Source organism: Delphinus delphis, chromosome 19 (assembly GCF_949987515.2).
Source record: "Delphinus delphis chromosome 19, mDelDel1.2, whole genome shotgun sequence".
NCBI classification, from domain to species: Eukaryota; Metazoa; Chordata; class Mammalia; order Artiodactyla; family Delphinidae; genus Delphinus; species Delphinus delphis.
This window is the reverse complement of record NC_082701.1, coordinates 25975321-26002395: the sequence shown is the minus strand read 5'-3', so window position 1 is coordinate 26002395 and position 27075 is coordinate 25975321. Positions and strand designations below refer to the sequence as shown.

Here is a 27075-nt window from a genome sequence, read left to right as displayed (position 1 = left end):
ATGACCAGGCTCAGAGAGAGAGAAATCCAGAGAAGGGGCAGAGCACAGGGCCTGAGTCTCTGAAGCCTGCCGCACAGAGGGCAGGAGAGCTCAAGGCAGGCCTGAGTCATCATTGTTTTCTATGTGTTTTCTTCCTAATCAGTGAAATAATGCCTAAAATATCTAGCACAGCGCCTAATAGCTAGTGGAAAGTCACCGTCAACACCCCTTGCCTGCCCTCATGCCTCCTGACACTGAGCTGAGATGAACACCTCTCCTGGGCGGAGGGGGGAACATTGAGGGAAGAAATGCTAGAGCCTGGACATTTGGGGAGAGAAAGAGAAGGCATCAACTTCTGAGTATGTACTTGTGCCAGGAATGGTGCCGAGCAGTCCACTGGTTGCCTCATTTCATACTCTGCGGTGTCCCAGGAGCTAGGATTCTCTGCCCTATTTCTAGAAAGGAAGCCAAAGTGTAGACTAGCTAATAACATGACCAAAGACACACAGAGAGTAAGTGATGTGTCTGATCTCAGCCCCAAGTTTGTCCCCCTTAACCGGCCTTTCTCCTGGGAGCTGGGGACAGCAGAAGGGAGGGGCTGCCGTCCTCTGAATGTATGCACAGAGAAAGGGGAAGCCACCGACAAACACGCAGAGGAAAACAAAAACAAAAAACAGACTCCGAAGTGTGAGGAAGAGGCCCTGAAATCGTCTGCCCACCTTACCCACCACCCCCCGCCCCCAGCAGTTTTGGAAGAATTGATGCTTCTGCCTGGGCCTCGCTCCCACAGCTGCCCCCCCCCACCCCCGCCAGGGTGTGTTGCAGTGGGCTCCTCCAGTCCCCCGAAGCAAGTGAGCACATCAGCAAACATACCGCCTGTGGTCTCCAGCTGCAGAAAACAAGTGGGGCGTACACAGCCCCTGAACTGTGTGGTGAAGGTGCGAAAGGCCGGGGAGGGGGCCAAGCTGCAGCCCTCCAGCCTGACTGTGTTTGAACAGGAGAACGGTCGTCACAGTTGGTACCCTGACACAGTGAAATGTAGCAGGGGATGGGGAAGGGAAGGGAGGCACAGAATAGAATGACACAGGATGAACCAACCAGAGCTGGACCAAAAGGCAAGGGCAGGCTGTAGCAGGAAAAGTCTTGAAGAGGGGTTCAAATCCTGTTCCCACCTGGGCAGATCCCCTGAGCCTGCTGGGAGGCCTCCCCTTGCACCTTCACCCTGCCACCCCCTACAGACCTCCGCCAGCACTAACGGAGCACCTACCCCAAGCAGGGCCCTGTAGGCACAAGGAAGCAGGAGACGGCCGCTCACTGGCTCAGGTGGGACACGTGTTAACAAGGGCAGAGGAGGGACACAACCAGAGAGCATATCTCCAATTTGTGAATGGAGAAAATTAAGGCTCATCAGGAGGAAATGACTTTGCCTCAGGCTTCTCCTGGGGCCCAGACTGGGATTCCTAGAGGATGGAGGGAATTTCCCTGCTTTGGACATTTTTTTTTTTAAAGCAGCCAAAAAAGCCAGAGCGGCTCCCCACACAGTCGTGGGGGGAACTCCAGGTCAGAGCAAAGCTTCAGAATCCAGATACGATGAGGTTTCGCTTTCTCTGTCTGCTTTTGGTTTTCCTAACATCACAGTGGGAGGCTGAGCAAGCAGCCAGCTTTGCTTACGAAATGAAATGAAAGGAAAAAGGAAGACTGGGCCAGGAGGGCAGGGGAGGAGCTGCAGTAGGCTGGGGCGGAGTGTGCGTCTGGCTTCAGTGCGGGATGTGCTAGGAAAAGGGGTGCAGGACGGAGGAAGGGTGATGAGAACCAGCCCTCTGAACTCCAGAGGCCCATCAGTGAGCCTGCTGGGTCTATGAACCTCTTCTATGCAAAAATTACATGTGTGAGGGTTTAGGTAGGTCTCCACATGTTTGTGGAAAGTGTTCACAGCTTTCATCAGGTTCTTAAAGGGCTCCATTCCCCAGAACAGGTTAGAATCAATCTCTCACTCGACAGATGAAGAAACTTAGTCCCAGAGAAAGTAAGCAACTTGCTCCAAGCCAGAATTAATAATACGGCTGGATATTGAACCCAGGAGTCAGACGCTAGAGAGCCCATGAACTTAATCAAGATGCTGTAAGAAGTTATCAAGACTAAAGCAGCATTAATTTAGCATCTATCATGTCCAAGACATCTGTTGGAATGCAGGGGGAGAATACAAAAAACAAATAGAAAAAAAAGCATAGGACATTGTTACTGTGTTCAGGGAGTTAAGACAAGACCAGTGAAAAGTTGACTCACAGTAAAGGAGTATGTTTTCCCTTGTTCTGGGTGAGCTCTCCCCTCCCCCCACACACAGACACTCCAGAGGGCAGGTCTTTGGCTCACATGGTGTCCTCAGCACCTAGAGGGCTGCCTGGGTCACAGCAATTCTCAGTGACAATTTGCGGAGGCAGCAAGGAATGATGGAGCGGTGTAGGCCAACCACACTGGCGGGATAGGGAGGACAGAGACAGCTTCATGACGTTTGCACCTCACCTGACGGTCTCCTAAGCACGTCCACTGTCATCACTTCCCTTGATCCTCTCGACCGCCAGTGTGGTGAGTCAGATGGGCAGGCGTTCCTGGTTTTCGGGAACACAGAATGCCAGGTAAATCATAATGACAGTTGCCATTCATTGGACACCCACCCTGTACCAGGTACTGTACTGTTTACACAGGGGCTCTGATTTCCTCATGGAATCAGTACTTTAGAGCCAGAGAATATACTGATTCCGTGAGTCTGAACTCTGATTTTGCACAGGAGAAAGTGAGTGGCAGAAATGGAATTACAGTCAGGTTCTTCTCTCTCCTCTGCACACCCATAATCCCCTGGAACCACCAAAAGGGAAGAAAAATACTCCTGATGTACCCACTGCCTATTCCTGCTTAGCAACCCTGTCATCCTACCCACTCCCTATTCCCACTACCATTTATACACAGACATGCACACACACTTACACACAGCAGAATCGTTCACTGGGATTTAAAGATGGGGATGAGGTTGGTCGTCTGTGGTTCCCTCAGCTCTGTCCTCAGCTCGTGTCCCAACTCAGCGTATTTGGTATCCAGAAAAGTACTTTCCTTTCTTCCTTAAAGAAGGAAACTGAGATCAAGGAAAGGCAACAGAAATAGAGCTCACAGGGAAAAACAGCCTTAGCAAACGTTTCAGGATTTCTCTAGATACAATGCAGTGTGGTAGGAAGCTAGGAACCAAGACAGACTTGGGTTCCATGTTGAATTCTTATCACTTTAGGAAATGTGACCTTAAGCAAGTCATTTAACCTCTCTAAGCCTCAACTGACCCACCTGCTTAAAAATAGTCTTCGTAATAGGGTTCACGAATCCACATCAACTGGGGTCCGGGGTGGGTGGGTGGGGCTGTCTAGATTGCCGAAGAACCTACAGTATAGAATATCCTTAAAGGGACTGCCATTTTCTTACTCAATAATAACACAATAATAATAGCTAATGTTATTAAGTACTTAACAGTGTCAGGCATTGTACTTAAGAGCTTTCCAAGCGTGAGCACATTTATGGCAACTTAATTGTCTCAACAGCTGTGGGAGGGGCCACTGTTATTATCGCTGATTTATAGATGAGGAAACTGAGACCAGAGAGATGAAGTAACTTGTAGGAGGCCACCTGGCTTGTAAATGAAACACCAAAGCCCCTGCTCTTAACCACTAGGCAGCACAGCCTCCCACATGTTTGCTGACTAAGAGGATTACATGAAGGGAACAATTCAAACAGGCAGATCATTTTTGTGTAGATGGCTGGATGTTTCTTAAGTGCTTACAATTTATTTCTTTAAATGAGATGGGCCATGGTTTCCAAAACTGTGCTTCTATTGGTAATTGTTTAACGAGTCAGGAGGGAATGAGAGGATTCTTATGACAAGTTGAGAACAGCACCTGGCACCTAGAGAGGATGAAGAACAGCTTAACTGCCTGAATGATGTGGGTCAGTGGAAAGAGCTTGAGCCTGGTCATCAGAATCACTTGGGTTCATAAATTGGTACAGTCACTAGGGAGAACAGTATGGAAGTTCCTTAAAAAACTGAAAATAGAGTTACCATACGATCCAGCAATCTCACTCCTGGGCATGTATCCAGAAAAGACAAAAACTCTAATTTGAAAAGATACACGCACTCTGTTGTTCATAACAGCACTATTTACAATAGCCAAGACATGGAAGTAACCTAAGTGTCCATCGACAGATGAATGGATAAAGATGTGGTATATATGCAATGGAATATTACTCAGACATAAGAAAGAATGAAATATTGTCATTTTGCAGCAATATGGATGGACCTAAAGATTATCATACTAAGTGAAGTAAGTCAGACATCATAGATTATCACACTAAGTCAGAGAAAGATAAATACTATATGGTATCAATTATACGTGGAATCTAAAAAATGATACAAATGAACTTATTGACAAAACAGAAACAGACTGACAGACATAGAAAACAAATTTATGGTTACCAAAGGGAAAGGGCAGAGGGAGGGATAAATTAGGAGTTTGGGATCAACAGATACACACTACTATATATGAAATAGATAAACAACAAGGAACTACTGTATAGCACAGGGAACTATATTCAGTAGCTTGTAATAACCTACAATGGAAAAGAATCTGAAAAAGAATATGTATATATATAGATATATATGTATCTATACATATACATATATCTGAATCACTTTTCTGTATACCTAAAACTAACACAATTTGTAAGTCAACTATGGTTCAATTTCTTTTTTTAAGTCAATCTGAAAAAAAAAATACTTGGGTTCAAATCCCACTTATTGCTGTGTGACCTCGAGGACCTTAGTGACCTCTTCTGAGGCACGGTTTCCACTTCTATAAAGGAAGAATAATAACCATCCTGCGTCAAAGTCTTCGGGTGGAAGAAATGAGACAAGTTCTCCCCATTCTGGGTGATTCAGTCACCCTCAGCCACCAAGTTACATATGTGACGATAGCTAGCAAAAAACATCCTTGGTGTAAGATTACGTTTTTTTTTTAATTACGCTTTTTTAAATGCGTTTGCCTTTGTTACTGTCAACAGACACTTTTAGATAATTCAGAAGTCAACTTCAGCCCAACCCAGGCCAAACTGTCACTAATTCTGAATTATCCAAATAGGAATTGATGAAGATTGACTGTATCCAATTCTTTGGAATGGAGGAAGGACCTTGGCTCTAATCCAGACCACCACTTCATTCAGTTTCAAGGATGTCCCAACCATGAACCTTTTCATGGTGAGCAGTACTTAGTGGATCGAGCACTGCAGCGAGAGCCAGGGCACCTGGGCTCTGATCTCGTCGTACTGCCCTTCCTCCTGTCCCCAGGGAAGCAGCTTCCTGACCTCTGGGAGGACCCCCGCCCTGGCACACGAAGCTGAAGATGCCAGCAGAGGAAGAGATTTTTCCACCACCGCTGCTTGTGCTGGTTCTTCTCAAGGGCAAAGAGGGAAGTGATGAGCTCACTCTGGACTGGAGGGCAGTGAAGAGAGGAGCGAGGGAGAGAGAGAGACTCAAATTTCCGGAGGCTATTTCAGTTTTCTTTTCTGTTTTGTGCAATTTCACTTATGATATCAGCCAGTGTGTGGCTGCTCTTTTGGAAACTCCCCTAGTGAGGGCGCCCCCTCTGCTGGCCGGGCTCCCTATAAAGGGCCAGCTGAGCTGCAGAGAATCCCTGCAGAGGATCCTGAGACAGCAGGTGGATCTCCCACAGCCTCTGCTCACAGCTACCATGAAGGTCTCCGCCGCCGCCCTCGCTGTCATCCTCGCCATGGCTGTCCTCTGCGCTCCTGCATCTGCCTCCCCATGTAAGTCCAGGTCCTGACCACCACACCCCCCGGGGTCCAACCCTTAGACTGGCCCAGATCTCGCCCTCTTTTCAACTGTAGCATTTATACCATCTGAACCCTATGACTTACATTCCCCTGTACTGCTTTACCCAGATGTCCAGTTGTCCCTGATAGATCTCAAAGCCACTTCATGGCAGGGACCCTCTGAACAACTTGTATGTGTCATCAAGGTCTACACCCCAAGCCCTACAGGTGCTCGCTGAGTGTGGACTGATGCTGGGGATACTAGCAGGCAGGGGCAGCTCGAGCTGACCTCCAAACATGACTAACTCATGTCTAGCAGCAGCAGGGTTTCTAAGAAGCTTCTAAGCACTTAAGTAAAACTCTCCTGGGACAGTCATATTCCCTCCATTTCACAGATGGAAGAAAATGGGACTTGATAAAGGATAACAAAATCTAATTAAATGCCCACTCTGGGTCAAGCATTGTGCTGATTGCTTTGCAAATATCATCTTATTTAATGCTCACATCTACTCTTTGAGTAGCTGTCCTCGACTTATAGAACCCCGGAGAGGTTAAGTAACTTGTCCAAGTTCACGCAACTAGGAAGTAAGGAAAGCAGTGTTCAAACCCAGCTCTGTTTGGCTCTGATACACTACTACTCTGCTGGAAAATGGCAACTGACACTTCCCGGGGCCATCCTGAATTAACTGACCAACAAAAAGTCCTCCTTCTCTGTTCAGAGCCCTTCTCAGTATGCCTCAGCCAGAGGGTCCCAGGATAAAATATGCATCTTCAGGCCTCTCTTAGGGGTCCTGGCTCAGTCATGAAGTCTGAGTTTTGGAAGCCTCCCCGCAACCCACCCTAGGTCTGAAAGAAACCAAGTTCTGAACCCACTGAGGATCCTAGGAGAGCAAGAATAAGGGCAGAAGACCTAAGATAAGCCCGGACGAAACACAGGATGCCATCAGAGCCAAAGTTATGGGGTCGTGGTATAGAGGGAAGGCTCAAGGATTAGGTGAGGGAATCCCCACTCTGGCACTGTGTGTCCATGGCCAAGTGACTTTACCTCTCTGAGCCTCAGTTTCAGCCAAAGGAGGATAATAGTCTGTTCAAGATAAATCATATAGGGACTTCCCCGATGGTCCGGTGGCTAAGACTCCACGCTCCCAATGCCGGGGGCCCGGGTTTGATCCCTGGTCGCAACTAAGATTTCACATGAGGCAATGAAGATCCCACGTGCTGCAACTAAGACCCGGTGCAGCCAAATAAATAGATAAATATTTTAAAAACAAAAAGCTTTTAAAAAGATAATTCATATAAAGCACCCAGCACAATACCCAGTGTGCACTGGCAATGAATCCAGGAGTCTTCTTTCTTCCCTCTCCCAGATGCCTCGGACACCACACCCTGCTGCTTTGCCTACCTCTCCCGCCCGCTGCCCCGCGCCCACCTCCGGGAATATTTCTACACCAGCAGCAAGTGCTCCATGGCAGCAGTTGTGTGAGTCTCAGCCCTGTGGAACCCTCCAGGGGGTGAGGGAGGGACACCTTTTGCCCCAGAGCCAGTCCCCCGGCCATGAGCCCTCAGAGATGGTGCCCCATCCACTCCCACCCATCCTCCGGCTGTTCAAACAGCCATGGTTCCTCCCTCTCTAGCTTCAGGTCCGCCAGCTATTGTGGAAAAAGGCTAGACAAGGTGTTCCTGAAGGATCCTCCCCACTCTGATGGGCTAGGTTAGGTCTCTGATCTTTACGGATGTGACTGTTTCTTGAACCTGGTCTGCCATGCCCCTGGGTGGAGAAGATCGACTCAGTCATCTCTTTCCAGTTAAGAACCCCGCAGTCCCTCATATCCGACACCCAATCAAATCCACCTGCAACTTCAAAAGGAGCTAAAGAGGAGAGGTCAGAGGTCAAGACCCTAGTTACAGTCAAGCGTGTTAAAAAAAATGTTATTGATGAAGAAATAATGAAATGAGATTCTCCTTTAAATACGTAAGCTACCATATTTAGAAAAATAATAATCCTTGCTACCTAGGAAGTGCCTACTGTGTGTCAAATGTCTTACATGCATTATCTCTACATTTTATCATAACATCCCTGACAGGTATGCATAATTTTCTCCACGTTTCAGATAATGAAAGTGAGACCCAGAGAGGTTTGGTGACTTGCCCAAGGTTGTACAGTAAGTGAGGGAGGGATGGAGACTGTTTCTGGAGCCTCCTCTTTCTACTCTAGCAAGGTCATTAGTGATAGTGGCTTAAGAAGTTTAAGATGACAGAGGCTTAAAGAATGAAAATGGGGCAATCACGAAGTTTTCCATATAACGATGAAGTTTTTTAATCCAAAAATTTCTGTGACACTGGCAAAGTTACAGGTATTCAGATTTGGCCTTTGGTCCTGATGAATCTTTCGAAGTATAGCAATAATATTTAGCACTGCTGGGACTTCCCTGGCGGTCCAGTGGTTAAGACTCTGAGTGCGGGTTCCATCCCTGGTCAGGGAACTAAGATCCTACATGTCACGTGGCACAGCCAAAAGAAATGTAGCACTGCTAATTTTATCTCTGAAAACAAGTATTTTTCAAAAGGAAAAAAAATCCTTCTTTGAGCACCTATTATGGGCAGGCAGCGTGGAGTAAACCACCATCCCGGCCCTTCTGGGGCTCACAGTCTAAGACAGATGTAGCAATGACCAGGGCACCCTGCATAAGACGTTACAAAAGGAAAGAGGGAACACACCGCGATTCAGGGCTTAGCTAAGAGAAGGGATTTAGGCGAAGTCTGCTGCAAAAAGTGCTGTTTGACTTGGGATTGTACTGAGGGACAGGGTGTATGAGGCAGAGGGGATGTCGCCAAGACTCTCCTCTGGTTTTTGTAGAGTCTCCGTATAGGAAAGCACTGAGGGCCTTGAGTGTCAGCACAATGAAGCAAAAGTGTGAAATGAGCTGGAACGGGGAAAGTCTAGACAAGAGAGGTCCAGTGGAGAGGCTGCTGTTGTCCACATGAGTGGTACTGAGGCTGAACAGGACCTGAAGCGAAGGAGAGACGGGGTGAGGAAGCTTCTGAGGCGGAATCAGCAAGCCCTGGCAGGAGCTGTGAGGTCGGTAGCAAGGAAGAGAGAGGGGTTGAGTGTGATGCTGAGGTTTCAACCCAGACCTGGAGAAGGGTGAAGGTGGAGCCCCCTGAAGTCCTGAGGAAGAGCTGTTTAAAAAGGAAAGGACCAAGGTGCCAGCACAACAACTCTATGGAAAGTCCAGCAGGGAATGTACGATGAAGGGTTTGTAGCCGAGGAAAGGGTGCTGGGGCCGGAGATGTGACATTTTTTTATAGGAGGAAGGGGTCTCCCGATGTCACAGTGGCAGGAATACAGCAGTCTTGGCTGTTCCGGCTAGTCTGTCTTGATTAAAATCCCAGCTCTGCCAGTTAGTAGCTGCATGAGCTTGGGCCCGTCACTTAACCTCTCTGAGCCTCAATTTCTTCATCGGCAAAGTGCAGTAAAATAGAGGTATTTCCCTCACTGGGTCAAAGTGAGGATAATAAAAAGAAAGATAAAATTAGAATATTTCCTGGCACACAGTTAGGTGCCTGATAAGTTGTTAACTTATATCATCATCCTTCTCCCCCTCTAAATGTATTATTATATACATAGAAGTGACAAGTGAAACTTGAGGAGTGAATGCAAAACATTCAGTCACTAACTCATTCAATAAATATCCATTAAGCACCTACGGTGTGCCAGACCCAGGGCCAGAGACTTGAGTGAGGAAGCGCACAGGAGAGAAGGGCAGCCATGTTGAGCACACCTGCTCTCAAGGGGCAGGTGAAGGCGGAGGGAAGTCAGGCCAGGAGAGGCTCCCCACAGAGCGGGCAGGGAGAGAAGGCTTGGCAACGCCGGCTGCTAGCCAGTATCACATTCAGCAGGGAGCAGCAGCAGGAAGCCTGGGCAACCCTCCCCCCAGATGTCGGTTTCCTGGCCTTTCGACTTCCTGGCCTCAGGCCAAGGGGGCTGAGGAAAGAGGACAGTGAGTCTGCAGGATCTCCTGTATGACACCGGGCTTGCCGAGGGCAGGGTCTGCATCGGAAGCTCCCTCACCACCCCAAACAAGAAGACAAATACTAGGAGGCACCAGAGCCCAGTACACCCCTTCTGCTCCCTTTCTCTTCTCTGCACGCCAGGCAGGGGAGAAAGAGAGGTGGTCAGGTGGCTCTGAGTGAGGCTCAGAGAAGGGGAAGCAGCTTCCCTGAGAAAAAACGCTCTCCGTGATAGAGCACGAAAAGGGGCCAAGAAATCCTCATTCTCATCAGATAACCTAAGCCTTCACTTTGTCTGGAAACATCTCAAAAAGTTGCAGGAAAGCATCCTGAAGGAGAAGCCAAAACGAGAATGGTCCACATAGGCAGGGCTAGTTCCACAGTAACACGTTAATGGGTAGCACTGCTGGCCAGGCCCAGGGTGTCCCTCAGAGAGAACCAGTCTCCCAGCAAACAGGTAAGGCAGGCAGCTGGACGTAGCCCATGATCCCCGGCCTGTGAGCCTTCCAACTTACACCATCAACACCTGTAGAGATAAGGCCTCCCGCCCTCACCGGCCTCCACATTCTGGCCGGTTAACTGGTAGAAGTGCTTTGACATCTGCCAGTATCGCAGGGTCCTCAACCTCTCCGAGCCACGGTGTCCAGTACCGGGACCTTTGGGCTCATGTTGCTGTGATCCACCCTAAGGCAGAGGTCCCGCAGCACCCCAATAACAACACACGCATGGTATTTTTCAAAACTAATTTATATATACTATCTCATCTGAGCTTCACAACAATTGTGCTAACTAGGAATTATTTCTGTCCACATTTTAGAGGTAAACGTATAGACTCAGAGGCGCTAAGTGATTTGCCCAAGGTGATCTAACTAGTAAGTGGTGAAATCAAGACTCAAGTTCATGTCCTTCTTCTGTTCACCCAGGCACACACAGATGGGTTCCTCTGTCGAGTGTCTATGTGTGCCAGGCACTGTGTTATCTAAGGCCAGATCACACATTTGTTTCACCACCTCATCTCCCACTTACTCAGCCATGACTCAGTTCCTGGAAGACACCTCTTTTTCTCTGCATCTTCAGCACCCAGCACAGGGTCTGAAACAGGAAGTGCTGAGAAGTGGTTGACCAGCTCAAGCCTGGGCTCCTAGGGCCCCGTATCCCCTTAGATCTCCAGGCTGCATGTGTTTTTGCGCCTTGGGGGGCGGGGGGTTAAAATGCACACAGGACTGCTTCTGGCTTGGAGCCCTTTGACCCAACAGAAGAGAAAATGTTCTTTCCTTGAACGCCACCAATACAATCATATGGAGCTCCAAAACTAACCCACCCAGTATCATTTCCCCCCTGCCTCAATCCACCTCATCTCCAAAACTGGCGCTCCCAGCACTGACCAGGTCTCACCCTCTTCTCTTCCACAGTTTTATCACCAGAAAGAATCGCCAGGTGTGCGCCAACCCAGAGAAGAAATGGGTGAAGGAGTACATCAACGCTTTAGAGTTGAGCTAGGATAAAGGACGCCTTGAACCTGAACTTGTGCAAACTTTGCTTCTTGCTCTTGTCCTAACCAGCTTGGGAGGTTTCCCCCCAGTGCCCTCCTCCCACCCGCTCCTTGGAGGGCACAGATTCCACCACCCGCAGCAGCTGCTGTAAAAGCCTCCCAGGGCTCCTGGGGCTCTGCCTTGTGCACAGGAGGTCTCTAGGCTCCGAGCTTCAGAGCCCTCGCCCGGCCACCGCTCTGCAGCACCTCTGGAGGAGAAGGAGGGAGGGAGACTGGGCTCCTACTGTCATGCCCCATGACCAAAGCGCCCATCTCAGCCCCTCACTGGGAAGGGGTGACTGGCAAATGTAAGAAATCAGAGTTTCATTAAAATTCTCAACGCAATTACAAAGCAGGCTCCTGGTTTGACTTCCTGTCGGGAACCCCCCTTCCTCGTGAGCGTTAAGCACTGGATCCAGGGCTGGTCACATCTGGTGTCCATCCTGGATTTGGGGGTTGTGGCCCTATGCAGTGAGCAGGCCCCGGGGGCACAGGCTCTCTGAAAAGGGGCCTGGGCAGGACAGAGCGGGTAAAGGGACCAGAAGCTCATCCACTCTGAAGGGAGACAACAGTCACTACCTCCCAGCCCCGAGGCCCCGAGAGTTTCTCTCACTTCCCGCCACACACCTCCCTGCTTCCTCAGACCGTGGTCGGCCCTTCTGCCTACTCTGCTGGCTTCCACCCTAGCCCACCCTACCCCTTACCGGCAGTGGGTTTCTTTGACACACCACTCGTGCCCCTGGAATGGGATTTCATGGCACTCCCAAAACACCTCAGTTCTTTCAAATAAAGAGAAGGAGGGATTTTGTTGTTTTCTACCACGGCACCAGCATTTTTCAGGTGGGAGTGTTCCAACTTTCCCATCGATGTGTTCCTTCCCGTGAACCTGTCTTGGCAAATGTATCCACATAATTGGAGCTGGCGTTAACTGCGCTATCACTCTGCGCCAGGCATTGTCAGCTCCCTACATCCACCATCCTTCATCTTCATAACCCTTTGGGGCAGGGAGTATTATTAACCCTGTTTACAGTGGGGGAAAACCCTTGGCAAGAGATGGAAATAACTTGCCCAAAGCCCCAAAGCAAAACAAAAACAAACAAACAAACCAAAAAAACAGGGGAGGTGGGGTGGAAGGTGGTACAATTAACATTTAGACGCACCAGGTCCAAAGTCCAATGCCAAAGCTGCTGCTTTTTTTTTCCATCTTTAATCTGCAAAATTTCAAACCTAGAGAAATTTGCAAGAATACACCCATATACCCTTCATCTAGATTCAAATATTAACATTTAACCACATTTGCTTTATCTACGTGCATGTATGTGTGTGTGTATATACACACACACGTATATTATACAGATGGTTGGTATGTACATTTTTTCTGAAATGAAAGTTGCAGATGTGATATCACTTCCCCCCAACAGTTTTAGTGTGTATCTCCTAATAACAAGGACATTCTGCGTAGCCACAGAATGAGTAGCATTTAACACTGACACGATATTATTTTCTAACATAGAGTCCATGATCAAATCCCCACAATTGTCCCAATTATGTCCTCTAGAGCTATTTTTTAAAATCCAGGCTCCAATGACAGGCACATATTGAATTTAGCTGTTGGGTCTTTTTAGTGTCCTTTAACAGACTTTCTTTGTCCTTAAGATATATTGATATTTTCTTCAGGAGTTCAGATGGGATTTTTGTAGAATATTTCCTAAGGTGGGTTTGCCTATTGTTTCCTCATACTTAGATTCAGGATGAACATTCTCGGCAGGAAAACCACATGGTGACGCTGTCTTTCTCAGTGCAGCACATCAGTTTATTGCAAGCGATGGTCCAGTCAGAGGACTTGGTGGCCTGTGTTTTCTCACTACAGCGAGCTGCCTGCTGTGTGCCAGGCACTATGCTAGGTGTCGAGGTTGCAGTGTAGCAATCACTGCAAGCAATGAAAGGAATTCTGTGTAGTACAAATGACATGAAACCTTCGACAGAAGCAGTGGCTCAGCGAGCACGAGGACTCTACGACAGTCAGCTGCTGGTGGCAATGGAAGCTGATGTACAGCTGATAGACTCTGAGATAAAATCTGTAAAGGGATGGCATTTCTACTTTTCAGTGTCAATATATGTGACTATCCACATTTGCATTTTTTTATTATTGCTGTTCTTATATATTTTAGTAATTCCAGAGTTTCTTTTATTTTTATTTTTTTTAGTTTTGGCAGTGCCTCACAGCATGTGGGCGGCATGTGGGATCTTAGCTCCCCAACCAGGGATTGAACCCAGGCCCCCTTCAGTGGAAGTGCTGAGTCTTAACCACTGGATCGCCAAGGAAATCCCCACATATTTTTTAAAACTCAGATTTTTTTTTTCTAAAATGAAATAAAATAAATGTGCTCAGTGATCAAAAGGAAAAAAAAGAGTTCCACCTCTTGCTGCCAAGGAGGGAGGCGTGTATATGAACAGGGCTTTCCCATTTTTTTTGCCATTTTCCTGATGACTAATCCTAAGGACAATCCCTGCTCCTAACATGGGCTACGTGAGCTTGAAGTTCACTAAACGCTTCGACTTTCCTTTTGAATTTATGCCTCACCACTGCCCCTCTACCTAGCCAGACAAGCATGGCTTTCCCACTTTTCAGATAAGGTAAGTGAAGCTCCCAGAGAGAGAGGGACTAGCTCAATCCACAGGCAAGTAGATGCCAAGTCTGGGACTCCAGAATGGAACCGGAGTGTTCTATTTACCTAGGCGATCTGGTTGCCCAGCACTCGGAGGCTTCCACCTCCAGAAGCCCAGACACCTCACTAGTCCCCCTTGTGCCACAGAGGACAGGTCTCCCTGAGCTGTGACCCTGCTCCCACAAGGGAGTAGTCCCTGTAGTCCCCTCCCCAACCCAGGTGCTCTCTGGTTCCCCCAGGAGAAGAGAATGGACTACGAAAAATCAGTCAACATCTCTGACATCAACAGGTCAATGTTCAAGTGCCCATGGCTGGAATATCCAGAAAGGACCAAAGGTGAGGCTGAAATGGACAGGAGTGGAGTCAGGGATAGGGACCTGAAAAGGAAAGCTCCCAGGCAGGGGTCTGGGTGATGTCAGCAGATCCGTGGGAAGAGGCAGGGCAGACCCTTGGATACTTTCAAGGCTCCCCACAGCCCTCAAGGTAAGTCTCCAGCGCCCTCTAAGATGGGATGTCTTTGTGTCTCCCCAGCTTCTGCCCCCTCATCTGCACCCCATGCTTACGACTCCAAGGTTTGCAGGTATTCCTCGTGCCCACTGCTCTTCCCCCTCATCTGTCTGGCTACCTCCTACTTGCTCTGAAGACTTGACTTGTGTATAATCTCCTCTGGGAAACCCTCCCTGCTCCTCCCAGCCAGGTTAGGGACCCCTCATCTGGACCACATGTGCCTTTATCCATCTTCACATTTGTTTCCCTCTGTTAATCACCAGTAAACAGTTCTGTCTCACCAGCTAGACCAGTGGTTCCCAAAGTATGTTCCCAGGACCAGCAGCATCAGTATCTTGTTAGAAAAGCAAATTCTCAGACCACACCCCAGATTTACTGAATCAACACTCTGGGGATGAATCTTCATCTGGGGATAGGGAAATCTGTGTTTTAACAAGCTCTCCAGTTCTTTCTAATGCACAATCAAGTTTGAGAACCACTGAATGAGACCAGTGGTTTTCACCATTAGCTGCACATTAGAATCCTCAGGGGAGCTTTCTAAAATGCCTGGGCCCCTTCCTCAGAGAATCTGATTCAGTTAGTCTGATGTAGGACTCAGGCATGTTAAAAATTCCCTCAAATAATTCTAATACCCAGCCAGGGTTGAGAACCACTCTGCTAGACCAGTGTTTCTCCAATTTCAACGTGCATAGGAATCCTGCTCAAATGAAGATCCTGACTCAGTAGGTCTGGGGTGGAGCCTGGGGCTCTGCATTTCTGAGAAGCTCCCAGGCTATGGCAATCTTACTGTTCCACAGACCAAGATACCAGGAAAGTATGAGTCCCTGAACAACAGGAATTATGCCTTATTTACCTCCCAGTGCCTGATACAGCGTTCATTAAATGCTAATGCTAAATAAATGAAAGACTGGAAGGATGACTCTTCAATCCACCCTTGTCATTGTCATCCCATTTGTACCATAGAACTCAGAAGAGCCACAGCTCCTGTTCTCCTGCCCTTGTCCTGCCACCAGGTAAGACCCCTAGCTTCTGCCACCCTGGGAGCTTTGTTGAATTAGGAGGGGCAGGAGGCTATCCTTTCCCATTAAGGCTAGTTCATAGAACCCTGACACTCACCCCTGGGGCTGCTACTAACTATGTGTGACCTTGGACAAGTCACTTTCCCTCCCTGAGCCTCAGGAGTATCCTCTGTCACAAGCCAACCCCTTCCCATCTCCCTTTATCAAGTTGCTATGAGACAATATCTGTAAGGCTTAGGCTATGCAGGCAGGGCTTAATAATGAGTCATTTTTATTAACACAGGGATCTTCCTCATTAGAGTTGCCAGATAAAATGGGATGCCTGATTAAATCTAAATTTCAGCTAAACAATGAATATTTTTTAGTATGAATATGTCCTAAATATTGCCTTCATTACCTGGAATCAAAATTCAACAGGACATCCCGTTTTTTATTTGCTTGGCTTTTACTAAATCTGACAACCCTACTCAGACTGAGTCAATGCCCCATTTTCTGAAGTCACGACAATCACCCGAGAACTCTTACGATGATCTTCTCAGTCACCACACTGGGAACCACTGGCTGAAGCCCCTCTTCCTTGTTGCTCAGAGATCTGTTGTAGAGACAGGAAGGCTTGAGAAGAGACAGGAATGAATCCTAGCCAAACCTTCCGAGAAAGCCCCTGACCCACCCAAAACCCCCCACTGCAACCAGAGCTACAGTTTCACAATTGTGTAAGAGATAGATTATTTGAAGAAACCCTGCTTTTCCAACCAAACTATTAAGTTCCGTGAGGGCAGGGCTGATAACTGTATCCCCAGCACCTAGTGCTTGGCACATGGTAAGTGCTCACTAAGTATCTGTTGAATGCCTGAATGAAGGAGCTGTAGCCTGAATTTCCACCCCCCCCTTTACTTCACATCTCCCTCGCCCCCTGCCTTTTCATCTCCTTGCCCAAAGCTTTTTCAAAGTACTCTGAGATGCTCAACTAACCAAACTGTGTACAGTTGTCCCTCAGTATCAGCAGGGGATTGGTTCCAGGACTCCTGCGGATACCAAAATCCATGGATATTCAAGTCTCTTGTATAACGTGGTGTGGTATCGGCATGTAACCTACACACAGCCTCCCTAGATTACTTATAATACCTATTACAATGTAAATGGTATGTAAAGAGTTGCTGGGTACGTGGCAAATTCAAGTTTTGTTTTTTGGAACTTCCTGGAATTTTTATTTTCCAAATACTTTTGATCTGTGGTTGGTTGAATCGGTGGATGTGGAACCTGCGGATACAGAGGGCCAACTGTACTCAGATCAATTTGCAGATCAGCAATGGCTTCACCATCTTTATGTCATTTGTTCTTCACAACCACCCTGGGAGGGGTACAGAACAAGGATTATTAGCTCCAATTTGCAGAGGAGAAGACTGAGATCTTGGTGGGGTGAAGTAACTTGCCCGAGTCACACAGTGGGTTAGGAGGTGGCTGTGACTTCAGCTCAGATGACAAGGCTGAAGGGCTGTTTCCCTCGTCTAGTCCCTTCTCACCCTGGCCCTTTTCCTGGCTGAGGAATGCCCCCTGTGACTGCTCTGCCACTCACACCCCCCAGATGCCAAAGGAAGAGTTTCCCCCAAGTCCGGAGTGCTGGAGGCAGCACCCAAGCAAGCCAAACTCCGTACCTTACTGCTACTCCAAGCAGCCTGAGATCTACACGCACTGGCACACCCTGTATAATCAGCAAAAGGAACGGGAGGCCCAGAAGATACTGTGGAAAATGAGAGATCACCCTAGGTGTGTTGGGCCCCTTCCTGTTCTCCACGCCCTCCACATCTTCTAGGAAAGGAAGGAAAGAGAAGAAAGGGTTGGAGTGGGGCTGGGCGTGGTGCAAGTCAGCCTCCAGATCCCAGAGGAGACCCTGGGGTAGAAGGAGGCTCATCTTTCTTCCTCTGGTCTCACCTCTGAGCTGGGCTGAGGACCAGAGGCAGAGAAGAGTTTGTGAAGTAAGGAGGGAGGGAACAAGAGGACCAGGGCTGCCTGTGCAATTTCTCACACAGGTACCTCACAGAGGGTACCCTCATCCCAAAACTCCATCTCCCAATGAGCAAGCTGATTATAAAACCTCAGATGGAATCCAAGCCCTCAGACCCTACTGGGGACCCGCTGAAGTGGCAAAGATTAAAGGTCAGGGACCACGGCTCGGGGGAGAATGGGGAGACTCTCTTTCTGTGGGTGCCCTTACCTGGGGCTCACACCATCCTTCTGCCCTCTGTCCCTGCCTGCTGCCTGCAAGATGGAGGGAGAGGAGGAAAGGGGATTGGATTGGATGAGCTCCTTCCAGTTTGAAAGTATAGTTGTAGCACTCTATTTATCCCTTTCTTCCCTTCCACTGGCTCCCTTTGATGGGCAGGAACTCACAGAAAGCCTGAAATCTCCCAGAGAGGATGAGCAGCTCTATGCAGCACAGGTGAGAAGTGGCAAGGGTGGAGGGGCACGGTTACAGGTAGGAGTTGGCTGAGCTGAGGAGTAGAAAGATGCTTGAGGTGGAGGGCAAGGGTAGAGTGATGTTCCAAGAATAAACTCCAGCTGTGTCCAGAGGATGGAAATTCCCGGTGGTGGTGTCCAAGGTCTCTTCCCTTTCCTCTAACCCTGTTCCTGCAGGCTCTGGGGTGCCTGGGCGTCAGAGACAAGTTTATCACGGAAGCACTATGGCAGGTGGTGAGTCTGGGGCTGCACAGAGATCAGGAGAGGAGGAAACAGAGCCTGAGGTGTGTAGAGCATTGGCACATGGGCACTGACAAGGCTCGCCAGGCTCAAGGACTATGGGTCAGATGCAGGGAGGAGAGAGCTGCCTTGTGTGGCATGTCCCCATCTCATGCCCTTGGCTTCTTTAAAGGGCAGCCTGATCTAAAAGGATGGGGAAGGGGGAATCTGAAGATCCCCTTTGTCTAACAGGCAAGATGAGCAACTAAAAAGCTAGGAGAAAACTGGGACTGAATTCATTCTCTACCTTAACTGAGTCAATGCCTGTGCCTATATGCCAATTTATAATGGGGGGTTCTGTGTTCTTACACAGAATCTCATTTAAATCTTCCAATATTAGGAATAGGTAGTAGTAGCTGCATTTTTCTAACGAGAAAATGAAAGCTCTGAGAGGCCAAGTGACTGGCCCAAGGCCATGTGGCTACCAGATACCAGAAAGGGATGTGAACTAAAGTCTTACTCCCAAGTTGTGTTCCTTCCATCGTACCCTCCTGCCTGTACCCTGTGTTTGAGCATAAACAGGTCACTCTCTAGGCCTCGGTTTCCTCATTTGTAAAATGAAAAGTTAAGCTGAGATGATCCTGAAAGCTCTGACATTCCACCACCTTATGGCATGTTCCCACCCACCGCCTCTTAAATCAGGCCCAAACTGGCCCAGAGAAAGTGAAGTATGAGGCCTGTCAAACCCTGGCCATCCTGGGTGAGTATGTTCTCTCCCTGGGTGGGGAGAAGGGGGGAGGTGAGGAAGGAAGCAGTGCAGCCACACTGCCCTTTGGGGAAGGACAGAAGGGAGTGGACTGTACACTCACTGCAACCTAGCCATTGGCAGGGTCTGGGAATTGTCTGATGTACTGTTGGGCAGAGAGAGGAAGGTGGGGTGAAAAGCAAGAAGAGATTGGAGGGAGGGAGAGGATGGGCTCTGGGTACGGCCGTCATGCTCAGCCAGCTGCTCTAGTGTCTTGAGGGGACGGGCAACCCTGTGACCTAGTACTTGGAGCTTCTGTCTTGAAGGCACAGGGGTCAAATGGATTCTGGCAGAGAGGAGCAGCCCTGAGGCTCTGCCCTGACCTGAGGTCCTCCCCGTCCAGGTTGCCTGAATAAGCATGTGATCCAAGCTCTCATCAAGCAGCTGAAGGGGCAAAATGAGGGGCAAAGGATGGATACTCTGACAGCGCTACGGGTGGCTCTGAACTCCTGGGCTGCTGTCCCCAAAGACCAGGTGATTGGGAGGAGAGTCAGTCACTGGGGCGAGGTAAGACAAGGTAATTGATAGTGTTGGCAGGGGGTTAAGCCAGGGAGAAGGTAACGTAGCTCCTAGCTTTGATGGTGGAGGACGTTGTCCTTGTGGAGTCCCCTGTGGAATAGGTTCCCTGGACAGAGCATTGGCATAGCCACTTAACTGGTCATACAACCTCTGAAAAGCCAGCTTTCAGAGGTGTCATTTGTCCGTCTCTAAAATGGATAGAGTAGTTATCTTATAGCATTGTTGAGAAGATTAAATGAGATAATATATGTAAAGCACCTAGTTCAATGCCTGTACTCTTTAAGTGATGATTCATCATCATTATTATCATCCTTAAAATAACCTATTAAAGGAAAACCTCTGCCAAAAGGGTACAGGGACCAAGAGAGTCTGCTGACACTACTCAAGACTTTTCCCCCTTAGGGTCCTCTTACTTTGACCCCATTGCTGCTCCACGTGAAACAGAATTCATCACTCATCCATTTACTCAACAAACATATATTAAACAGCTGTCGTGTGTGAGACACCATCCTAAGCCCTTGGGATATGTCAGCAAACCAAACAGGCAGAGATCCCGGCTTTCGTGGAGCTTACATTCTAGTGGGGGGGGGACATGCAATAACCAAGAAATTTAACTATACAGTATGTTAGAGGTGACAAGTGCAATGGAAAAATTACGTAGCAAGGTGAGAGTGATCAGGAATGCTGAGTGGAGATGGGATGAGTTGCACTTTTAAACAGGGAGGACAAGGAAGGCCTCATTTGGAAGTTGTCATCCGAGCACAGACAAGAAGGCGAGGGGTAAGCCTTGCAGATATCTGAGAGAAGGCATCCCGGCAGAAGGACAAATCCAGGCAAAGGCCCCGAGGCAGGAGCACACTTGGCATGGTCAAGGAACAGCAAGGAGGCCATGTGAAGGAAGTGGAGTGGGAACAGAGAAACCAGGAGGAAATGAAGCTGGGTCAAAGATGTTAAAGGAGACTAGACCATATGTGGGCTTCTGGATGATTTTAAGTACTTGAGCTTTTACTCTGAGTGGAATAGGTATTTGAGCAAAGCAGTAACATAATCTAACTTATGTTTCAAAAGGTTCACTCTTACTGCTATGCTGAAAAAAGATGGGCAGGGATGGGAGGCAAAAGTGGGAGCAGAGAGACCCGTTAGGGGCTGCTGAAGCAATCCTGGTAAGACACGATGGTGGCTTGGACCACGGTGGTTGCAGTGTGGTTGGTAAGAAGTTATTCAATTCTGGATACACTTTTAAAGCAAAACTCTGACAGGTTAAATGTGAGTTATAAAAGACAGTGAGGGGCACTTCCCTGGTGGTGCAGTGGTTGAGAATCCGCCTGCCAATGCAGGGGACATGGGTTCAAGCCCTGGTCCGGGAAGATCCCACGTGCCGTGGAGCAACTAAGTCCGTGCACCACAACTACTGAGCCTGCACTCTACAGCCTGCGAGCCACAACTACTGAAGGCTGCGTGCCACAGCTACTGAAGCCCATGCACCTAGAGCCCATGCTCCACAACAAGAGAAGCCACGACAATAAGAAGCCTGCACACCACAACGAAGAGTAGCCCCTGCTCACCTCAACTAGAGAAAGTCCGCGTGCAGCAACAATGACCCAACACAGCCAAAAATTTTAAAAATTAAAATTAAAAAAAGACAGTGAGGAAACAAGGATGAGGTCAAGGTTTTTGGCCTCGAAACTGAAAGGATGGAGTTGTTACCAACTAACATGGAGAAAGCTGCAGGTGGAACAGGCTTGGAGGTACTATAATATCAAAAGCCCAATTTTGGACAAGTTATGTTTCAGATGTCTACCGGACCTCCAAGGGAGACAGCAAGTAAACAGTTAGATATACAGCTAGAGGAAGAAATCTATGAGTTGTCAGCATATAAGTAGCATTTAATGTCATTCACCTAGATGAGATCACTAAGAACCAAGAGTCAAGCTTTGGGGCACCCCAATGTTAAGCGGTCAGAGACAAGAGGAAGAATCAGTAAATACTGAGAAGTGGCCAATAGGTAGGAAGACAGACAAGAGTGCAGCATTCTGAAAATCAAGTGAAGAACATATATCAAGGAAAGGAGATAAATCAACCATATCAAATAATACAAGGACTGAGAATCGATCCAATGGATTTAACAATGTGGGAATCATTGATTTTCTTAACAAGAACCATTGTGGGGACTTCTCTGGTGGTCCAGTGGCTAAGACTCCACACTCCCAATGCAGGGGGCCCGGGTTCAATCCCTCGTCAGGGAACTAGATCCCACATGCTGTAACTCAAGATCCCGCGTGCTGCAACTGAAGATCCTGCATGCTGCAACTGAAGATTCCACATGCCACAACTAAAGATCCCACATGCCGCAACTAAGATCCCACACACCGCAACTAAAAAGATTCCACATGCCACAGTGAAGATCCCGCATGCCACAACTAAGACCCGGTGCAGCCAAATAAATAAATAAATATTTTTTAAAAAGAACCATTCTGGTGGGAAGGTGGGAGTGAAGGCCTGAATAGGGTGGGTTTAAGAGAGGATGGGAGGAAAGAAGTTAGAGTTGGCAAGCATGGACAACTTTCCAAGTTTTGCTGAAAAGAGTTGTAGTCAGCAGCAGGGGTAAATACCAGAAAAAGGAAAAATAACAGCATGCTTCAATGCTGAGGAGTAATGACCCAGTCATTAGGAAAATGATCATTTTGAAGAGGGTGGGAAGAATTGTGCAGCAATGTTCTTGAGCAGATGAGAAGGGATGAGCTTGAACACATGAGTAGAGAGACTGACTTTAGATAGATGGTCATGGTCCATTGTAACACGTGGAAAGGAAGAACATATGGGTGCAGGTGTTGAAAGTTGGATAGAAGTGGTGGTAAGTGTCTCTGGAACTTCTTTTCTAGTTGCTTTTATTTGCTCAGTAAAGTAGGAAGCAAGGTCATCAACTTAAGAGAATAGAGGAAGAAGTATTAGAGATTCCAGAGGGAAGAGAATGAATTAGAACGGTGGGAAAGAGAATTGCCCAGGGAAAAGCAGTCTAATCACTAGGCAGCATTAAGGATCTACACAAGGTCTGTGTTCATACATTTCAAGTGAAATTAGTCATCATAACTTTGTTTCCCGCCAGGAAGTGCAGGCGCAGCGTTGGTGGAGAGCTGAGTACAATGAAGCAAGAGGGGGTAAAGGAGTTGAGTGAGCAGGACCGTGGAACTGAAGCTGGGTAAAGAGGGAAGAAAGTGAGGAGCAGTGACAAGGTGATCAGTGAATCGTTAGTCTTTGTGGAGTCCAACAGTTGTTGACATCAGAGGAGAACCAGAAAGATGGGGGGGAGGGGTCATAGAGAAGTTGCAGTAATGGGTAATGATAAAGTCTCTCTGTGGAATTAGGAATTAAGACGGCAGAAGTGTTAGAGAGTAACATTGATCCATCCACAAGAAAAGTCATAGAGAAATGAAAGGATGCGGCATAGGGGCAAGTAGATGACAGCAAAAATAAGGGAAGTGGGTAAAATAATCTCATGACGTGAGATTCACCTTAAGGAGGAGGGAGGATGGTCTGGAAGCAGTAATGAATTGCCTTCCTGACAAAGCCTGGCCGAAGACATAGTCCCACCACCCGTGTCCCTCATCTCCCTCTCAGAGGACTCAGATCGAGGATGGAGAGAAGCTGGTGCCTGTGCTGCAGATGCTGATAAAGAAGTCAGGGAACAAGGCAGCAGTGGAGGCGGCCCTGTGCTTGGGGTTCCTGAGGCCCTGTAGCAGCACAGCCCGAGAGTACCTGCTGCAGTGCCTGCACCAAGGGCCGAAGACCCAGCAGATGCAGGTGTGAGGGGCAGGAGGACGAGCTCCCTGGGGAGCACTGGGGAACCGCTGCTGACTGGTGGGGTCTGGACCCTGTCATCCTCATCCCAGAGAAAAGAAGCTCCCGCAAGGAGCACCACAGGGTCTCTGTGTGTTTTGTCAGTATGTATATACATATGAGTACAGGGTTGCATGGACGCTAAATGTACACATGTCCGTGTACATTCGATGTGTATGGGTGTTCATGCACGTATGTACATGTGTGTGCACATGAACTTACGCTCTCACTCACGAGGCCAAGAGGGAGGAGAAAGGACCCCACCTATTCCCTACAAGTTCTAGCCCTCGAGCCTGTTTGGCCATCCAGATGCCTCTTGGCCTGGTATACCCCAGCCCGCCCTGCCCACCTCCACAGGCACTCAGTATGCTGGTCAAGATAATGGGTGTGCACTCAGCCACGGTCATCAGGACCATCCTAGACCAGCTGTGCTATTCCAGTGTCCTTGAGGTAAGCTCTAGGGCTGCCTAGTACCCTGCCTTTTCCAGGACTAGGACAGGGAGTCTATCCTTCATGCCTTCCCCACCCCTGCCCTCAGCACCGTTTTGAAGCCAGCCAGATGCTCAAGACCATTGGGCTGGAACAGATCCAGGCACAGGGCCTGGAAGGACTCACGTTTGACCTGCTCAGGAGGAAGACGTATAATGAACCCTTCTTCGTAAGTGAGACCAAAACTCCCAAGTCCAGGCAGCTCATACCTGTCTCTCTACCTTTCTCTAAAGACCCCCCTGGCTTGGTTCTCACCACGCTGCCCCCCAAAGCATCACATTCACCCTAATGCAGCCCCTGTTTTCAAGCCACCTTGCCTTCATGCGGGCCGTTCTCTCAGCTTAAAATGCCCTGAGTCACCTCTCCCTCCTCTGCAAGGTGGAAAACTGCCGCATGCTTTCAGTCCCACTGGTAAGTAACTCATTTCTCCTTCTGCCTATTAAAATACGATTGTCCCTTTCAAGCCAGTCCAAACAACACCTCCTATGGGAAGCTTTCCCAGACCACCAACAACAGAATCACCCTGCCTTCCTCTGTGCTCCCTTGCTTTTATCTTTGTTATATCTTGCTACAAAACCAGCCACAGAACTGCTGAAGACATTTTTCTAAACTGTGAATCAGACTGCGGCTCACCTCTGCATAGAACTTCTCAAACGCCCCCCAAGCCCTCAGAAGGGCTTACACTGCCCTTCACCACCCAAGTCCTGCCTACCTCTCTAGCCCCACTACACTCCCGCTCAGAGCCACACACCAGCTGTGCTTAGGAACACCCCGTCCTGATTTATACCTATGGTCCCAGTGTAATTACTCAGAGTGCCCCACTCTGAAGAGTCCATTTGGTCACCTAGCTAAACTGAACTGTTTTCTGCTCCCTAACCTCTCTGTGCTCTCTCTTGCCTCCAGACTTCTGTACATGCTCTCTCTGTTGCCCGGGAAATCTGCCCCCAGCCCTCTACCTGGTTAACTCATGTTCCATGTTCAGGTTTCAGCTGAGGCATCACTTCCTCCAGGAAGTCTTCCTGGTACCCAGTCTGAGCTAGGAGACCCTCCTATTGCCCCTACACTTAGTTCAGGAGTGTGACTGACTGTTCCACTTGTCTGCTTTCCCCACCAGAGCATGAGCTCCTCGAGGCAAGGATCATATATGTAGCACAAAGTAAACATTCAATAAGGTTTGAGAAGCACTTAAGGGTACACCCCTGAATCCTTGTCTCACCTTAATCCCTCTTCAGGCTATGAGGCAGGCTGTTGCTGAAACTGTGGAAGAGCTCAAGATGAAGCCCACAATGATGAACTTGGTGGAGGCGTGAGTGGCTTGGGCTGGGAACTGCCAGGGCCAAATCCTAGGCTGTGAGAAGGGGACAGAGGGTCAGAGAGAGCTGAGAACCTACGGCCCATTCTCAGCTCGCACTTGCCTGTGCCCCTGGCCAAGTCACTCTTTGACCTCTGGGCTTTTCTTCATCTGTAAAAAGGGGCTGATAATACCTACCACTCAGGGTTGCTATAAAGCTCCGATTAAGATGAGGACATGAAAGGGACTTGTAAAAGGTAATGTTCTGGACAGATGTGAGTCCTGATCATCATTTAGTGCCCCCTGGAAAATTGTAGTACCTACCTTTCCCCTCCCAGCCCCTTTCCTCACCCAAGAAATAAGAAGGGGAAGTTAATAAAATTAACATCATACATCAGCTTTATGCCTGACTCACTCTGGACTGTAAGAAGCAGCCAGCCTTCCTGCCCTCCCCTTAACTGGACCACAACACACTCACTCCCTTCTCCAGGCAACTGATGAGCTCAAATGCCACTGCACGCCAGGAAGCAGTCATCTCTTTGGTAAGGCCAGCTCTGCTACTCTGACCAGATGTTTTGATGGCAGGGGGAGCAGGCAGTCCAGCAGTTACTGAAGGGAAGAAAGGGCTGTTAAGTTTGGGGAGGTTGTTTGCTTGCTTTTTTATTTTAGAATTCCAGCCCTATCAGGAGTTCAGGAAAAGATTTTCTTCAGGATTGGAGGTGGGTGGGATAAGGGACAGGAGAAGGGTGTGAGGGGCATTGCTTAGATATTACATGTAGAAACTATCTTGACTCTTCTGGTGAAAAAATTGTACTGGAACCCAATGAAGTGGCCCCAAAAGGCAAGGAAAGTGCTACCTCTGCTGCGAAGCCATATCTCCTCTCCAGGCACAGGGTCATTACAAGGGCACTAGAATGGAAGAGTGTAGACAGGGCATCTTCCTGGGGCCGGCTATTTAGGCGCCCTCATCCTGCCTCTGCCAGGGTGTCCTGGGGATCCGCAGCCCACAAGTGTTCCACCTGGTCCTAGACATGCTGGATGTGGAAAAGAGCCCGTCTGTGAAAAAGAGCGTAAGGCATCCCCGCCCACCTCTTCTCAACCCTTCCTCCAAGCCTCTCCCACCTATCCTCACGCCACGTGCTCTTTGTCAGAGGGGAGGAGAGGGGAATACGCCCGTAGACACTGTCCCCTTGACCTCATTCCCTGGGACCAGAAGGGCCTGTAGACAGAGCTCCCCCTCCCCTCCCAGCATTGGCCTGAAGTGAGCCAGCCACAGGGCCTTTGTTTCAATGCAGCTACAAGAAACATTAATTCTTTTGGCCTCGACTGATCCCTGGATCCAAAACAAGCTGAAGAACAAGGTTCTCTTTGTACATGAAGTGCCTAAGACCAGCATGAACGTAGAGTTCACGAGGTTCCGGAAAGAGCCTGAGAAACCAGAAGAGTTAAATATCCAAGACGTTCAACTTGCACAGCTGAACCCCTTGTTTCTTACAAAGTCCAGTGCCACGTCAGACCAACAGAAGAAGTTAAATGCCCAGAAAGGGTCTGGTACCTCTGCCTTTCCATCCTGTTTCTCTAAACCACAAAAACACAAGTCACAGGCCACAGGGTCCTGGACACGAGGGATCAGGAAACAGCTCCGGATCCTTGCTGAGACCTCCAATTAGGTCAGTTCTTTTGGCTGAGTTCCCACTCTCTCTTTAAGGATGCTTCTCAGGCTCCCCTGAGAAAATAATCTATACTTATCTTCCAAGAATAAATGAGCATCACTCCACCTACCACTACTGTTCCCTTCCTCATGGGCTGCACTGAAACATAGGTCACCTCACTCCTGGCTGGTCACTCCCCTACTCAGCCACATGTCCTTTCCACGA

General features: G+C 48.5%; 3 protein-coding genes across 3 annotated transcripts in view; 2 read left to right on the top strand and 1 right to left on the bottom strand.

Moving 5' to 3' along the window:
* Positions 1–25775, bottom strand: part of LOC132415251 (C-C motif chemokine 4) — a 175088-nt gene extending 149313 nt beyond the window's left edge. Inside the window, exons 1-3 of the mRNA XM_059998499.1 lie at positions 25677–25775; positions 25124–25255; positions 2503–2588 (exon numbers count right to left, since the gene is read on the bottom strand). The gene's annotated coding sequence lies outside the window, so the exon portion shown is untranslated. The remainder of the gene's footprint in view (positions 1–2502; positions 2589–25123; positions 25256–25676) is intronic.
* Positions 5674–11732, top strand: CCL5 (C-C motif chemokine ligand 5). Its single transcript, XM_059996310.2, has 3 exons — positions 5674–5838; positions 7212–7323; positions 11268–11732. Exons 1-3 carry the CDS (start codon positions 5763–5765, stop codon positions 11353–11355), a joined length of 276 nt encoding a protein of 91 aa, XP_059852293.1. The 5' UTR covers positions 5674–5762; the 3' UTR covers positions 11356–11732.
* Positions 14304–26868, top strand: HEATR9 (HEAT repeat containing 9). Its single transcript, XM_059996628.1, has 15 exons — positions 14304–14391; positions 15526–15575; positions 17167–17348; positions 17612–17738; positions 17965–18021; positions 18216–18272; positions 18960–19017; positions 19406–19536; positions 23200–23382; positions 23776–23868; positions 23957–24076; positions 25140–25213; positions 25689–25740; positions 26182–26268; positions 26494–26868. Exons 1-15 carry the CDS (start codon positions 14304–14306, stop codon positions 26866–26868), a joined length of 1734 nt encoding a protein of 577 aa, XP_059852611.1.
* Positions 26869–27075: the final 207 nt, after the last annotated feature.